Below are 17,500 nucleotides of genomic sequence, written 5' to 3'. Positions count from 1 at the left end.
TTATTATGGATCCCCATTAGTTCCTGTCAAGGCAGCAGCTACTCTTCCTGGGGTTTATTATGGATCAACATTAGTTCCTATCAAGGCAGCAGCTACACTTCCTGGGGTTTATTATGGATCCCAGCAGCTACTCTTCCTGGGGTTTATTATGGATCCCCATTAGTTCCTATCAAGGCAGCAGCTACTCTTCCTGGGGTTTATTATGGATCAACATTAGTTCCTATCAAGGCAGCAGCTACACTTCCTGGGGTTTATTATGGATCCCAGCAGCTACTCTTCCTGGGGTTTATTATGGATCCCCATTAGTTCCTGTCAAGGCAGCAGCTACTCTTCCTGGGGTTTATTATGGATCCCCATTAGTTCCTATCAAGGCAGCAGCTACTCTTCCTGGGGTTTATTATGGATCAACATTAGTTCCTATCAAGCCAGCAGCTACACTTCCTGGGGTTTATTATGGATCCCAGCAGCTACTCTTCCTGGGGTTTATTATGGATCCCCATTAGTTCCTGCCAAGGCAGCAGCTACTCTTCCTGGGGTTTATTATGGATCCCCATTAGTTCCTATCAAGGCAGCAGCTACACTTCCTGGGGTTTATTATGGATCCCCATTAGTTCCTGCCAAGGCAGCAGCTACTCTTCCTGGGGTTTATTATGGATCCCCATTAGTTCCTGCCAAGGCAGCAGCTACTCTTCCTGGGGTTTATTATGGATCCCCATTAGTTCCTGCCAAGGCAGCAGCTACTCTTCCTGGGGTTTATTATGGATCCCCATTAGTTCCTGCCAAGGCAGCAGCTACTCTTCCTGGGGTTTATTATGGATCCCCATTAGTTCCTGCCAAGGCAGCAGCTACTCTTCCTGGGGTTTATTATGGATCCCCATTAGTTCCTGCCAAGGCAGCAGCTACTCTTCCTGGGGTTTATTATGTATCAACATTAGTTCCTATCAAGGCAGCAGCTACTCTTCCTGGGGTTTATTATGGATCAACATTAGTTCCTATCAAGCCAGCAGCTACACTTCCTGGGGTTTATTATGGATCCCAGCAGCTACTCTTCCTGGGGTTTATTATGGATCCCCATTAGTTCCTGCCAAGGCAGCAGCTACTCTTCCTGGGGTTTATTATGGATCCCCATTAGTTCCTATCAAGGCAGCAGCTACACTTCCTGGGGTTTATTATGGATCCCAGCAGCTACTCTTCCTGGGGTTTATTATGGATCCCCATTAGTTCCTGCCAAGGCAGCAGCTACTCTTCCTGGGGTTTATTATGGATCCCCATTAGTTCCTGCCAAGGCAGCAGCTACTCTTCCTGGGGTTTATTATGCATCCCCATTAGTTCCTGCCAAGGCAGCAGCTACTCTTCCTGGGGTTTATTATGTATCAACATTAGTTCCTGCCAAGGCAGCAGCTACACTTCCTGGGGTTTATTATGGATCCCCATTAGTTCCTGCCAAGGAGGCAGCTACTCTTCCTGGGGTTTATTATGGATCCCCATTAGTTCCTGCCAAGGCAGCAGCTACTCTTCCTGGGGTTTATTATGGATCCCCATTAGTTCCTGTCAAGGCAGCAGCTACTCTTCCTGGGGTTTATTATGGATCCCCATTAGATCCTGTCAAGGCAGCAGCTACTCTTCCTGGGGTTTATTATGTAAAGTTACCATGTCAGTGTCCATGTAAATGGAAGGTGGAAAGAGTTGGGGCTATTGATCAGCGTCTGGGTCAGTGGTGTCTGGGTCAGTGGTGTCTGGGTCACTGGCGTCTGGGTCACTGGTGTCTGGGTCACTGGTGTCTGGGTCACTGGGTCACTGGTGTCTGGGTCACTGGTGTCTGGGTCACTGGGTCACTGGTGTCTGGGTCACTGGTGTCTGGGTCACTGGTGTCTGGGTCACTGGGTCACTGGTGTCTGGGTCACTGGGTCACTGGTGTCTGGGTCACTGGTGTCTGGGTCACTGGTGTCTGGGTCACTGGGTCACTGGTGTCTGGGTCACTGGGTCACTGGTGTCTGGGTCACTGGTGTCTGGGTGTCTAGGTCACTGGGTCTGGGTCACTGGTGTCTGGGTGTCTAGGTCACTGGGTCTGGGTCACTGGTGTGTGGGTCACTGGTGTCTGAGTCACTGGTGTCTGGGTCACTGGTGTCTGGGTCACTGGTGGTTGGGTCACTGGTTTCTGGGTCACTGGTTTCTGGGTCACTGGTGTCTGGGTCACTGGTTTCTGGGTCACTGGTTTCTGGGTCACTGGTGTCTGGGTCACTGGTGTCTGGGTCACTGGTTTCTGGGTCACTGGTTTCTGGGTCACTGGTGTCTGGGTCACTGGTGTCTGGGTCACTGGTGTCTGGGTCACTGGTGTCTGGGTCACTGGGTCACTGGTGTCTGGGTCACTGGTGTCTGGGTCACTGGGTCACTGGTGTCTGGGTCACTGGTGTCTGGGTCACTGGGTCACTGGTGTCTGGGTCACTGGTGTCTGGGTCACTGGTGTCTGGGTCACTGGTGTCTGGGTCACTGGGTCACTGGTGTCTGGGTCACTGGGTCACTGGTGTCTGGGTCACTGGTGTCTGGGTCACTGGTGTCTGGGTCACTGGTGTCTGGGTCACTGGTGTCTGGGTGTCTAGGTCACTGGGTCTGGGTCACTGGTGTCTGGGTGTCTAGGTCACTGGGTCTGGGTCACTGGTGTGTGGGTCACTGGTGTCTGAGTCACTGGTGTCTGGGTCACTGGTGTCTGGGTCACTGGTGTTTGGGTCACTGGTTTCTGGGTCACTGGTGTCTGGGTCACTGGTGTCTGGGTCACTGGTGTCTGGGTCACTGGTTTCTGGGTCACTGGTGTCTGGGTCACTGGTGTCTGGGTCACTGGTATCTGGGTCACTGGTTTCTGGGTCACTGGTTTCTGGGTCACTGGTGTCTGGGTCTCTGGTGTCTGGGTCACTGGTGTCTGGGTCACTGGTGTCTGGGTCACTGGGTCTGGGTGTCTAGGTCACTGGGTCTGGGTCACTGGTGTGTGGGTCACTGGTGTCTGGGTCACTGGTGTCTGGGTCACTGGTGTCTGGGTCTGGGTGTCTAGGTCACTGGGTCTGGGTGTCTGGGTCACTGGGTCTGGGTCACTGGTGTCTGGGTCACTGGTGTCTGGGTCACTGGTGTCTGGGTGTCTAGGTCACTGGGTCTGGGTGTCTGGGTCACTGGTGTCTGGGTCACTGGTGTCTGGGTCTGGGTGTCTAGGTCACTGGGTCTGGGTGTCTGGGTCACTGGGTCTGGGTCACTGGGTCTGGGTCACTGGGTCTGGGTGTCTGGGTCACTGGTGTCTGGGTCACTGGTGTCTAGGTCACTGGGTCTGGGTGTCTGGGTCACTGGGTCTGGGTCACTGGTGTCTGGGTCACTGGTGTCTAGGTCACTGGGTCTGGGTGTCTGGGTCACTGGGTCTGGGTCACTGGGTCTGGGTCACTGGTGTCTGAGTCACTGGTGTCTGGGTCACTGGTGTCTGTCTGGGTCACTGGTATCTGGGTCACTGGTTTCTGGGTCACTGGTTTCTGGGTCACTGGTGTCTGGGTCACTGGTGTCTGGGTCACTGGTGTCTGGGTCACTGGTGTCTGGGTCACTGGGTCTGGGTGTCTAGGTCACTGGGTCTGGGTCACTGGTGTGTGGGTCACTGGTGTGTGGGTCACTGGTGTCTGGGTCACTGGTGTCTGGGTCACTGGTGTCTGGGTCTGGGTGTCTAGGTCACTGGGTCTGGGTGTCTGGGTCACTGGGTCTGGGTCACTGGTGTCTGGGTCACTGGTGTCTGGGTGTCTAGGTCACTGGGTCTGGGTGTCTGGGTCACTGGTGTCTGGGTCACTGGTGTCTGGGTCTGGGTGTCTAGGTCACTGGGTCTGGGTGTCTGGGTCACTGGGTCACTGGGTCTGGGTGTCTAGGTCACTGGGTCTGGGTGTCTGGGTCACTGGTGTCTGGGTCACTGGTGTCTGGGTCACTGGTGTCTAGGTCACTGGGTCTGGGTGTCTGGGTCACTGGGTCTGGGTCACTGGTGTCTGGGTCACTGGTGTCTAGGTCACTGGGTCTGGGTGTCTGGGTCACTGGGTCTGGGTCACTGGTGTCTGGGTCACTGGGTCTGGTGTCTGGGTCACTGGGTCTGGGTGTCTGGGTCACTGGTGTCTGGGTCACTGGTGTCTGGGTCACTGGTGTCTGGGTCACTGGGTCTGGGTCACTGGTGTCTGGGTCACTGGTGTCTGGGTCACTGGTGTCTGGGTCACTGGGTCTGGGTCACAGCGTATGGGTGTCTAGGTCACTGGGTCTGGGTGTCTGGGTCACTGGGTCTGGGTCACTGGTGTCTGGGTCACTGGTGTCTGGGTCACTGGTGTCTGGGTCACTGGTGTCTGGGTCACTGCGTATGGGTCACTGGGGGCTGGTGGTTTCTCCACAGTGTTAATGGAGGAAAGTTGTGTCATTGTGACCGACTGTCTCCTGTTCAACATGTTCCTTATTCTCTCTCTTTTCCCAAGGCGTGTTAATGATTTCGGTCGTGTTCGAGCTCTGCCGCGCGGGAGAGACTTCGCTGTTTTGTCACGACGTCGTCCTCTTTCCAGAACATCTGTAAAGATGCTCCTTTAAGGAAGAGGCCTCGTCTGATCATTCCATTAGGGCTGTTGAAGACCGTTTTCACAAGGCTCTCCTCTAAACCCCTTCCTCCTCTAGCAGGGCACAGCATCCATTACAGATTGAACAGCCAGGTGCTGCCTTTGTCTGTCTGGCTGTCTAAAAGGCCTTTATAGGGTCCATCTATACTCAGTCCTCTCTTTGATTCTGTTATCAGCTTTCTGGGGGACAGAGAGAGTGATGTGTGTCTGTTAGGAGGACAGAGAGAGTGATGTGTGTCTGGAGGAGGACAGAGAGAGTGATGTGTGTCTGGGGGACAGAGAGAGTGATGTGTGTCTGTTAGGAGGACAGAGAGAGTGATGTGTGTCTGGGGGACAGATAGAGTGATGTGTGTCTGTTAGGACAGAGAGAGTGATGTGTGTCTGGGGGACAGATAGAGTGATGTGTGTCTGGAGGACAGAGAGAGTGATGTGTGTCTGGAGGACAGAGAGAGTGATGTGTGTCTGTTAGGAGGACAGATAGAGTGATGTGTGTCTGTTAGGAGGACAGATAGAGTGATGTGTGTCTGGGGGACAGATAGAGTGATGTGTGTCTGGAGGACAGAGAGAGTGATGTGTGTCTGGAGGACAGAGAGAGAGTGATGTGTGTCTGGGGGACAGAGAGAGTGATGTGTGTCTGTTAGGAGGACAGAGAGAGTGATGTGTGTCTGTTAGGAGGACAGAGAGAGTGATGTGTGTCTGGAGGACAGAGAGAGTGATGTGTGTCTGTTAGGAGGACAGAGAGAGTGATGTGTGTCTGTTAGGAGGACAGAGAGAGTGATGTGTGTCTGTTAGGAGGACAGAGAGAGTGATGTGTGTCTGTTAGGAGGACAGAGAGAGTGATGTGTGTCTGTTAGGAGGACAGAGAGAGTGATGTGTGTCTGTTAGGAGAGTGATGTGTGTCTGGAGGAGGACAGAGAGAGTGATGTGTGTCTGGAGGACAGAGAGAGTGATGTGTGTCTGGGGTAGGTTGTCTATGACCAGCACCTGTCTACTGTAGACTACCTCATAGACTTCTCTACATCCTGTCTACTGTAGACTACCTCATAGACTTCTCTACAGCCGGTCTACTGTAGACTACCTCATAGACTTCTCTACAGCCGGTCTACTGTAGACTACCTCATAGACTTCTCTACATCCTGTCTACTGTAAACTACCTCATAGACTCCTCTACATCCTGTCTACTGTAGACTACCTCATAGACTTCTCTACATCCTGTCTACTGTAGACTACCTCACAGACTTCTCTACATCCTGTCTACTGTAGACTACCTTCTTGGAGCTAAAGATGCTTTACTTCCTGTTTGAGAAAGGGGGGGGGGTCGTAATAAATAAATGACTTCTCATATCTAATTCAGTGAGATGAAAACCTCAGCTTATTAGTATCAGCCCAGAAGTTATCATTACCGATCAGATACTGGAACAAAGACTGTGTCCCAAATGGAAGCCTATTCACTATATAGTGCACTTATTTTTGACCAGAACCCCAATAGGCTTATTCAAAAGTAGTGCACTACGTGGGGAAACAGGCTGTGATTTTGGACACGGGAATATGCTGTGCAGTTTTTAAAGGGGACAATGTTCTTTCCCCCTCGAATAAAATGCCAATTTACCACGGAGCATTAATCTTGTAAGGGCTGCAGAGAGTGTTTTTACCTTAATAGCTGCACAACAACATTAACTAAACTAGATTATTATTGCCAGCTAAAGTGGGTTAGTGTTTTGTGCCCTGGTCTCTACTGTTCTCCTGTAAATCACTGATGTTCTGCACCAGATAGACGTTACCTCACTGACTGTCCTATTGGACTAGGGATGATAGCCGTTACCTCACTGACTGTCCTATTGGACTAGGGATGATAGCCGTTACCTCACTGACTGTCCTATTGGACTAGGGATGATAGTCTTTATCCCTCTCACTGTCCTATTGGACTAGGGATGATAGTCTTTATCCTCGCTCACTGTCCTATTGGATTAGGGATGATAGTCTTTATCCTCGCTCCCTGTCCTATTGGACTAGGGATGATAGTCTTTATCCCTCTCACTGTCCTATTGGACTAGGGATGATAGTCTTTATCCCTCCCACTGACTGTCCTATTGGACTAGGGATGATAGTCTTTATCCCTCTCGCTGTCCTATTGGACTAGGGATGATAGTCTTTATCCTCGCTCACTGTCGTCCTATTGGACTTGGGATGATCGCCGTTACCCCTCTCACTGTCCTATTGGACTAGGGATGATAGTCTTTATCCATCTCACTGTCCTGTTGGACTGGGGATGATAGCCGTTACCCCTCTCACTGTCCTATTGGACTAGGGATGATAGTCTTTATCCCTCTCACTGACTGTCCAATTGGACTAGGGATGATAGTCTTTATCCCTCTCACTGTCCTATTGGACTAGGGATGATAGTCTTTATCCTCGCTCACTGTCGTCCTATTGGACTTGGGATGGTCGCCATTACCACTCTCACTGTCCTATTGGACTAGGGATGATAGTCTTTATTCCTCTCACTGTCCTATTGGATTAGGGATGATAGTCTTTATTCCTCTCACTGTCCTATTGGATTAGGGATGATAGTCTTTATTCCTCTCACTGTCCTATTGGACTAGGGATGATAGTCTTTATTCCTCTCACTGTCCTATTGGATTAGGGATGTTAGTATTTATTCCTCTCACTGTCCTATTGGATTAGGGATGATAGTCTTTATTCCTCTCACTGTCCTATTGGACTAGGGATGATAGTCTTTATTCCTCTCACTGTCCTATTGGACTAGGGATGATAGTCTTTGTCCCTAGTTAGAGGTAGGTAGCCTAGTGGTTAGAGGCAGGTAGCCTAGTGGTTAGAGCGTTGGACTTGTAACCGAAAGGTTGCAATATCTAATCCCTGAGCTCACAAGGTAAAAATCTGTCGTTCTGCCCCCTGTTCCTACGCAGTCATTGTATATAAGAATTTGTTCTTATTAACTGACTTTCCTAGTTAAATAAAGGTTAAATAAAAAATATGTATAAATAGTGACCAGAGCCTTCAAAAGTAGTGCACTACTTATGACCAGAGCCTTCAAAAGTAGTGCACTACTTATGACCAGAGCCTTCAAAAGTAGTGCACTACTTATGACCAGAGCCTTCAAAAGTAGTGCACTACTTATGACCAGAGCATTCAAAAGTAGTGCCCTACTTATAACCAGAGCCTTCAAAAGTAGTGCACTACTTATGACCAGAGCCTTCAAAAGTAGTGCCCTACTTATGACCAGAGCCTTCAAAAGTAGTGCCCTACTTATGACCAGAGCCTTCAAAAGTAGTTCCCTACTTATAACCAGAGCCTTCAAAAGTAGTGCCCTACTTATGACCAGAGCCTTCAAAAGTAGTGCCCTACTTATGACCAGAGCCTTCAAAAGTAGTGCCCTACTTATAACCAGAGCCTTCAAAAGTAGTGCACTACATAGGGGAAAGGGTGAAATGTGGAATGCGCTTGAGTGTGAAGAAGTGTGGACTTCATTCAGAATCCATATTATATCAAATGATAAAATAATGAACACTTAATGTAATATCAATCCTGGGCTCTCTGCACGAGTCGTTAGGGAAGTATTTATCTTAGGCTAATTGAGATACATTGTGTTTGCAGTGGTTTTCTTAGTGTCTTCTTCATGTTGCTGTTTGTATGTCAGTATCTCCCTGCCTCTGGGGGGGGGTAGGGGGGAGGTCAATTATATTAAAGATATCATTGCATCCATTGAAGGCACTTTGCTTCTCTCCTTCCTTAAGAACACATTGTAATCATTGCTGCTTAATTCAGCTGATTATGATGCATTTGTATCTAATGTGGAAGGCATTAGGATATTCTCTTATTTAAAAAAAAAACTGAACACATTCGCACGTGGGAAAAGCGGCATTTCTGGGAAATCGTCATTGGCTTTGATACTCTGATTGGTTAGAGACGAGCCAATCGCTGATTAATGGATGAGGAGAAAGGACTTCTGGGAAGGCAGACTGACTGAATGGACCAACAGAAAGGACTTCTGGGAAGGCAGACTGACTGAATGGACCAACAGAAAGGACTTCTGGGAAGGCAGACTGAATGGACCAACAGAAAGGACTTCTGGGAAGGCAGTCTGACTGAATGGACCAACAGAAAGGACTTCTGGGAAGTCAGACTGACTGAATGGACCAACAGAAAGGACTTCTGGGAAGGCAGACTGAATGGACCAACAGAAAGGACTTCTGGGAAGGCAGACTGACTGAATGGATGAGGAGAAAGGACTTCTGGGAAGGCAGACTGACTGAATGGATCAGGAGAAAGGACTTCTGGGAAGGCAGTCTGACTGAATGGATGAGGAGAAAGGACTTCTGGGAAGGCAGTCTGACTGAATGGATGAGGAGAAAGGACTTCTGGGAAGGCAGTCTGACTGAATGGATGAGGAGAAAGGACTTCTGGGAAGGCAGTCTGACTGAATGGATGAGGAGAAAGGACTTCTGGGAAGGCAGTCTGACTGAATGGATCAGGAGAAGGGACTTCTGGGAAGGCAGACTGACTGAATGGACCAACAGAAAGGACTTCTGGGAAGGCAGTCTGACTGAATGGACCAACAGAAAGGACTTCTGGGAAGGCAGTCTGACTGAATGGATGAGGAGAAAGGACTTCTGGGAAGGCAGACTGACTGAATGGATGAGGAGAAAGGACTTCTGGGAAGGCAGTCTGACTGAATGGATGAGGAGAAAGGACTTCTGGGAAGGCAGTCTGACTGAATGGATGAGGAGAAAGGACTTCTGGGAAGGCAGTCTGACTGAATGGATGAGGAGAAAGGACTTCTGGGAAGTCAGACTGAATGGATGAGGAGAAAGGACTTCTGGGAAGGCAGACTGACTGAATGGATCAGGAGAAAGGACTTCTGGGAAGGCAGTCTGACTGAATGGATGAGGAGAAAGGACTTCTGGGAAGGCAGTCTGACTGAATGGATGAGGAGAAAGGACTTCTGGGAAGGCAGTCTGACTGAATGGATCAGGAGAAAGGACTTCTGGGAAGTCAGACTGAATGGATGAGGAGAAAGGACTTCTGGGAAGGCAGACTGACTGAATGGATCAGGAGAAAGGACTTCTGGGAAGGCAGTCTGACTGAATGGATGAGGAGAAAGGACTTCTGGGAAGGCAGTCTGACTGAATGGATGAGGAGAAAGGACTTCTGGGAAGGCAGTCTGACTGAATGGATGAGGAGAAAGGACTTCTGGGAAGGCAGTCTGACTGAATGGATGAGGAGAAAGGACTTCTGGGAAGGCAGTCTGACTGAATGGATCAGGAGAAGGGACTTCTGGGAAGTCAGACTGAATGGATCAGGAGAAAGGACTTCTGGGAAGGCAGACTGACTGAATGGATCAGGAGAAAGGACTTCTGGGAAGTCAGACTGAATGGACCAACAGAAAGGACTTCTGGGAAGTCAGACTGAATGGACCAACAGAAAGGACTTCTGGGAAGTCAGACTGAATGGACCAACAGAAAGGACTTCTGGGAAGTCAGACTGAATGGACCAACAGAAAGGACTTCTGGGAAGTCAGACTGAATGGACCAACAGAAAGGACTTCTGGGAAGTCAGACTGAATGTATCTAGCGATCGGTAGAGCAGGGGTATTAAATTAAGTACTTCATTCCTCCGTCTTTCTCTGACTTGTGTTCCGTCTGTTTCTGTAAAGCTGCGGTGTTTCTGTTTATCTCAGCGGCTTGGCTCAACGGAAGTGTTCAGGCTTTCCAAAAGTTGTCTGAAGATATTTATCAAACTGTGTTCCAGCACTTTAAAATATAAGCTGTCACGTTCCTATCATACCGAGTTCTCTGAGACGTACAGTGGGTTCTGTCCCAAACAGTACCGTATTCCCTGTAGAGGGCACTAATTTTGAACAGGTTCCATAGGGCTCTAGTCAAAAGTAGTGCACTACATAGGGAATAGGGCTCTAGTCAAAAGTAGTGCACTACATAGGGAATAGGGTGCCATTTGGGACACTGGAAACGCTTCTGAGTTTACTGACTGGGACAAACAAACAAAGTTTCCTCATCTCATACATTTTCAGGTACGTTTTGTCCTCTCCCCTTCAAACGGTGTGTTAGTTTCTACACACTCCTGTGACCTAAGATGACGGCCTTGTCAGCGTAAGCACCGATTTAGCCTTGTCGTGTCTTTTACGTTCTTGGCTCATTGACTTTCATGGGTCATTGCTAAGATCATGGTTGATTGATATGGTTGATTGATATGGTTGATTGAAATGGTTGATTGATATGGTTGATTGATATGGTTGATTGAAATGGTTGATTGAAATGGTTGATTGAAATGGTTGATTGATCTGGTTGATTGATCTGGTTGATTGATCTAGTTGATTGAAATGGTTGATTGATCTGGTTGATTGATCTAGTTGATTGATATGGTTGATTGATCTGGTTGATTGATATGGTTGATTGATATGGTTGATTGAAATGGTTGATTGAAATGGTTGATTGATATGGTTGATTGATATGGTTGATTGATATGGTTGATTGATATGGTTGATTGATATGGTTGATTGATCTGGTTGATTGAAATGGTTGATTGATATGGTTGATTGATCTGGTTGATTGAAATGGTTGATTGATATGGTTGATTGATCTGGTTGATTGAAATGGTTGATTGATATGGTTGATTGATCTGGTTGATTGAAATGGTTGATTGAAATGGTGGATTGATCTCCTGTATGTTTTATCGTGTTGAACCTAAGTCTCCATCGCTAACAAACAGACTTTGTATTCGTTTTCCCACCATGCATTTGGAGATATTTGGATTCCATTTATGTTCCCATAAACCCCTCTGCCGACAGCATGTTTAAATCATCTATGAATTTCATTCTAGATGCTGTTTGATTTTCTATTCCGCTTTTTTATTGACTTCGTCATGACACTAGTTTCTTGGCCGACTGTGTTTTTCCATTTACCAAAAAAACAGTAATGAATTATTGACGAGCCGAAGTACGAGAACTGTTTTCTGTTGTTGCTTCTTCGCCTCCTCTGTGACAGACTGTGATTTCCTTTCTCTGTCAGAATGGTGCATTCTGGGAGCTGAGTAATGAGCACCATGACATTGAGAGGAACACACACACACCCCGATAGAATGGGGCGGCAGGTAGCCTAGCGATTAGAGCGTTGGGCCAGTAACCGAAAGGCCGCTGGTTCAAATACCCAATCCGACAAGGTGAAAAACCTGTCCGTGTCCTTTGAGCAAGGCACTTAACCCTAATTGTCTCCAGGGGCTGACCCTGTAGGTCGACCGTCATGGTCAATAAGAATTTGTTCTTAACTGACTTGCCTAGTTAAATAATGAATGTTTGTGTGTGTGTGATAGAAGCTCTATCTGAGGTCTCACATGAAATAGACCAGCGATATCCTGGTTTTACCTCAGTGTTTCTGATTCTATAGTATAGAATATTCAAAGAGAAAATATGCACATTTTCCCCAACAGCAGTGAGTTTCCACCAAACTGAGTTTTCTTTTTAAATTACTGCGTGGTAACATACACAATCGGTCCTAATCTATGGATTTCACATGACTGGGAATACAGATCTGTATTTTGTTGGTCACAGATACCTTTAACAAATGGGCCTCAGGACCTAGTAAAAGAAAAGAAGACTTCAGTACTACTTACATATATTTACTATGGAAGCTTTATTTGATAACCATACCTTTCTTATTGTGGTTATTTTTTACTAGCTCTCTGCAATTCAAATTGCCATTGATAAAACGCAATTGTGTCCGTTGTCCGTAGCTTGTGCCTGTTCATACCATAACCCCAAACGCCACTCTGTTCACGACGTTGACATCAGCAAACCGCTCGCCCACACCACACCATACACGTGGTCTGTGGTTCTAAACCCAGTTGGACTTATTGCCTAATTCTCTAAAACGACATTGAAGGCGGCTTATGGTAGAGAAATGAACATTGCATTCTCTGGAAACAGCTCTGGTGGACATTCCTGCAGTCAGCATGCCAATCGCACGCTCCCTCAAAACATGAGACATCTGTGACGTTGTGTTGTGTGACAAGATTGCACATTTTAGAGTGGCCTTTTATTGCCCCCAGCACAAGGTGCACCTGTGTAATGATCATGCTGTTTAATCAACTTCTTGATATACCACACCTGTCAGGTGGATGGATTATCTTGGCAAAGGAAAATCTCACTAAAAGTAATGTAAGCAAAATTGTGCACAACATTTGAGAGAAATAAGCTTTTTGTGCGTATGAAACATTTCTGGGATCTTTTGTTTCAGCTCATGAAACATGGGACCAACACTTTACATGATGTGTTGATATATTTAGTTCAGTGTAGTTTGCCCTTCTTCAATGTTCCCTCTTATTTTGGAGGGCACTGAGCAAATTTCTGGTCTTATAAGCGGAAACTGGAGGCTGTGTCCTTACAGTTTTAGACAGTAACCAATAGACAGTAGCCAATAGGCTGTGTCCTTACAGTTTTAGACAGTAGCCAATAGACAGTAGCCAATAGGCTGTACCCTGACAGTTTTAGACAGTAGCCAATAGGCTGTACCCTGACAGTTTTAGACAGTAGCCAATAGGCTGTACCCTGACAGTTTTAGACAGTAGCCAATAGGCTGTACCCTGACAGTTTTAGACAGTAGCCAATAGGCTGTACCCTGACAGTTTTAGACAGTAGCCAATAGGCTGAACCCTTACAGTTTTAGACAGTAGCCAATAGTATATCCTTACAGTTTTAGACAGTAGCCAATAGTATATCCTTACAGTTTTAGACAGTAGCCAATAGGCTGTATCCTTACTGTTTTAGACAGTAGCCAATAGGCTGTATCCTTACTGTTTTAGACAGTAGCCAATAGGCTGTACCCTTACAGTTTTAGACAGTAGCCAATAGGCTGAACCCTTACAGTTTTAGACAGTAGCCAATAGTATATCCTTACAGTTTTAGACAGTAGCCAATAGTATATCCTTACAGTTTTAGACATTAGCCAATAGGCTGAACCCTTACAGTTTTAGACAGTAGCCAATAGGCTGTATCCTTACAGTTTTAGACAGTAGCCAATAGGCTGAACCCTTACAGTTTTAGACAGTATCCAATAGGCTGTACCGTTACAGTTTTAGACAGTAGCCAATAGGCTGTACCCTGACAGTTTTAGACAGTAGCCAATAGGCTGTACCCTGACAGTTTTAGACAGTAGCCAATAGGCTGTACTGTTACAGTTTTAGACAGTAGCCAATAGGCTGTACCCTGACAGTTTTAGACAGTAGCCAATAGGCTGTACCCTGACAGTTTTAGACAGTAGCCAATAGTATATCCTTACAGTTTTAGACAGTAGCCAATAGTATATCCTTACAGTTTTAGACAGTAGCCAATAGTATATCCTTACAGTTTTAGACAGTAGCCAATAGTATATCCTTACAGTTTTAGACAGTAGCCAATAGTATATCCTTACAGTTTTAGACAGTAGCCAATAGTATATCCTTACAGTTTTAGACAGTAGCCAATAGGCTGTACCGTTACAGTTTTAGACAGTAGCCAATAGACAGTAGCCAATAGGCTGTACCCTTACAGTTTTAGACAGTAGCCAATAGACAGTAGCCAATAGACAGTAGCCAATAGACAGTAGCCAATAGGCTGTATCCTTACTGTTTTAGACAGTAGCCAATAGGCTGAACCCTGTATCCTATTGTTTAATCGATCTATATAGTGCTAACTAATGGAGCGAACTCAGCGAAGTCCAATCTCTCGTCTCTCTGCGCCATGGCAATTCATGTGCAGAAAGCATCAGCGTATGTGACAATTAGGGAGAAAAACAAAGTTCAAAGTCTGTTGGGAGCAGAACAGGGTTCAAAGCCTGTTGACAACAGAACAGGATTCAAAGCCTGTTGACAACAGAACAGGGTTCAAAGCCTGTTGACAACAGAACAGGGTTCAAAGCCTGTTGACAACAGAACAGGGTTCAAAGCCTGTTGACAACAGAACAGGGTTCAAAGCCTGTTGACAACAGAACAGGGTTCAAAGCCTGTTGACAACAGAACAGGGTTCAAAGCCTGTTGAGAACAGAACAGGGTTCAAAGCCTGTTGAGAACAGAACAGGGTTCAAAGCCTGTTGACAACAGAACAGGGTTCAAAGCCTGTTGACAACATAACAGGGTTCAAAGCCTGTTGACAACAGAACAGGGTTCAAAGCCTGTTGACAACAGAACAGGGTTGAAAGCCTGTTGAGCCTATTGTTTCTCTGTTTTCACACCAGTTCACTGGTAATAAAGTCATGCAGGTTTACACAATACACAAGATCCAACACCCATTCAACCCCATATCACACTGTGTCTGCAGTGTGTGTGTGTGTGTGTGTGTGTGTGTGTGTGTGTGTGTGTGTGTGTGTGTGTGTGTGTGTGTGTGTGCGTGCGTGCGTGCGTGCGTGTGCGTGCGTGCGTGCGTGTGCGTGTGTGTGTGTGATCTGTGTTCGTCACTAGTCCAGTGTAGTGAAGCATGGCAGGGTGAAATTGAGCTGCCTCGGTGGCGAACCCTCACCCCACCCCCCGGAGCCCAGCGTGGCTTCGACTGTGCCACAAAGCATCTTCTGGTGGTCAGACAGAAGTGGTGTAAAAAAAAAAAACACAACGTTCTCTCTGTTTTTCCCCTCTCAGAACAAGATGTTCATCTATAGAGGGAAGGAGTATGAGAGGAGAGAGGACTTTGAGGCCAGACTGCTCACCCAGTTCCCCAACGCGGACAAGATGAAGACGACCACGCCGCCCGGCGAGGACATCAAGACCTCTTCCTCACAGTGTATCCTTACCACAGAGATAACAGTCAAGACAGCCAGCAGAGGACTGGCCACCCATCGGAGCCTGGTTCCTCTCTAGGTTTCTTCCTAGGTTCTGGCCTTTCTAGGGAGTTTTTCCTAGCCTGGTTCCTCTCTAGGTTTCTTCCTAGGTTCCGGCCTTTCTAGGGAGTTTTTCCTAGCCTGGTTCCTCTCTAGGTTTCTTCCTAGGTTCTGGCCTTTCTAGGGAGTCTTCCTAGCCTGGTTCCTCTCTAGGTTTCTTCCTAGCCTGGTTCCTCTCTAGGTTTCTTCCTAGGTTCTGGCCTTTCTAGGGAGTCTTCCTAGCCTGGTTCCTCTCTAGGTTTCTTCCTAGGTTCCGGCCTTTCTAGGGAGTTTTTCCTAGCCTGGTTCCTCTCTAGGTTTCTTCCTAGGTTCTGGCCTTTCTAGGGAGTTTTTCCTAGCCTGGTTCCTCTCTAGGTTTCTTCCTAGGTTCCGGCCTTTCTAGGGAGTTTTTCCTAGCCTGGTTCCTCTCTAGGTTTCTTCCTAGGTTCTGGCCTTTCTAGGGAGTTTTTCCTAGCCTGGTTCCTCTCTAGGTTTCTTCCTAGGTTCTGGCCTTTCTAGGGAGTTTTTCCTAGCCTGGTTCCTCTCTAGGTTTCTTCCTAGGTTCTGGCCTTTCTAGGGAGTTTTTCCTAGCCTGGTTCCTCTCTAGGTTTCTTCCTAGGTTCTGGCCTTTCTAGGGAGTTCTTCCTAGCCTGGTTCCTCTCTAGGTTTCTTCCTAGGTTCTGGCCTTTCTAGGGAGTTTTTCCTAGCCTGGTTCCTCTCTAGGTTTCTTCCTAGGTTCTGGCCTTTCTAGGGAGTTTTTCCTAGCCTGGTTCCTCTCTAGGTTTCTTCCTAGGTTCTGGCCTTTCTAGGGAGTTTTTCCTAGCCTGGTTCCTCTCTAGGTTTCTTCCTAGGTTCTGGCCTTTCTAGGGAGTTTTTCCTAGCCTGGTTCCTCTCTAGGTTTCTTCCTAGGTTCTGGCCTTTCTAGGGAGTCTTCCTAGCCTGGTTCCTCTCTAGGTTTCTTCCTAGGTTCTGGCCTTTCTAGGGAGTTTTTCCTAGCCTGGTTCCTCTCTAGGTTTCTTCCTAGGTTCTGGCCTTTCTAGGGAGTCTTCCTAGCCTGGTTCCTCTCTAGGTTTCTTCCTAGGTTCTGACCTTTCTAGGGAGTCTTCCTAGCCTGGTTCCTCTCTAGGTTTCTTCCTAGGTTCTGGCCTTTCTAGGGAGTTTTTCCTAGCCTGGTTCCTCTCTAGGTTTCTTCCTAGGTTCTGGCCTTTCTAGGGAGTCTTCCTAGCCTGGTTCCTCTCTAGGTTTCTTCCTAGGTTCTGGCCTTTCTAGGGAGTTTTTCCTAGCCTGGTTCCTCTCTAGGTTTCTTCCTAGGTTCTGGCCTTTCTAGGGAGTTTTTCCTAGCCTGGTTCCTCTCTAGGTTTCTTCCTAGGTTCTGGCCTTTTTAGGGAGTCTTCCTAGCCTGGTTCCTCTCTAGGTTTCTTCCTAGGTTCTGGCCTTTCTAGGGAGTCTTCCTAGCCACTGTTCTTCTGCCTCTGCATTGCTCTCTGGGGGTCTTAGGTTTCTGTACAGCACTGCTGTTGTAAAATGGGCTTGATAAAATAAAATGTTGATCGACAGACATCAGACAGACATCAGGAACTATCCCTAACAGTGTATACTTATCACAGAGATGACAATCAATCAATCAATCAATCAATGATATTTATAAAGTCCTTTTCCCATACATCAGTAGTCTTCACAAAGTGCTTCACCTCCACCATCTACACACGTTAACCCCCAACACATTCATCAGACTGGGAGGGTCTAAGCATGACTTTAGTTTGTATGGTAGAGCATCTCCTACTTTACACTTGTGTTCTGTTTTAGTTGAACTCATTGTGACCAGTTCGTTTATATTCCACTGTTTAATATTTCCGTTAACGGCTGTGATAAAAGGCATCCAGTGTTTCACCGTCAAGCCGGTTCTAGAACTCCCTTCAAAGTTCCAGAACAAACCTGTCTCTGAGCAGATCGTCAGGTATGTATCTGTCCTGTCTGTCTGTCTGTCTGTCTGTCTGTCTGTCTGTCTGTCTGTCTGTCTGTCTGTCTGTC

General features: G+C 47.2%; 1 protein-coding gene across 1 annotated transcript in view; it reads left to right on the top strand.

Annotated features, from left to right (window-relative positions):
• LOC124024497 (dedicator of cytokinesis protein 1-like) overlaps positions 1-17,500 on the top strand; it is a gene marked incomplete at both ends in the record, with an annotated part of 70,150 nt that overhangs the window by 36,491 nt on the left and 16,159 nt on the right. The window contains 2 exons of the mRNA XM_046338415.1: positions 15,252-15,393; positions 17,345-17,426. Of these exons, the coding sequence (XP_046194371.1) occupies positions 15,252-15,393; positions 17,345-17,426 (224 nt within the window). The remainder of the gene's footprint in view (positions 1-15,251; positions 15,394-17,344; positions 17,427-17,500) is intronic.

Source organism: Oncorhynchus gorbuscha, unplaced genomic scaffold (assembly GCF_021184085.1).
Source record: "Oncorhynchus gorbuscha isolate QuinsamMale2020 ecotype Even-year unplaced genomic scaffold, OgorEven_v1.0 Un_scaffold_1885, whole genome shotgun sequence".
Classification (NCBI taxonomy): Eukaryota; Metazoa; Chordata; class Actinopteri; order Salmoniformes; family Salmonidae; genus Oncorhynchus; species Oncorhynchus gorbuscha.
The sequence above is the reverse complement of the archived record's forward strand: the minus strand, read 5'-3'. Positions and strand labels throughout refer to the sequence as shown.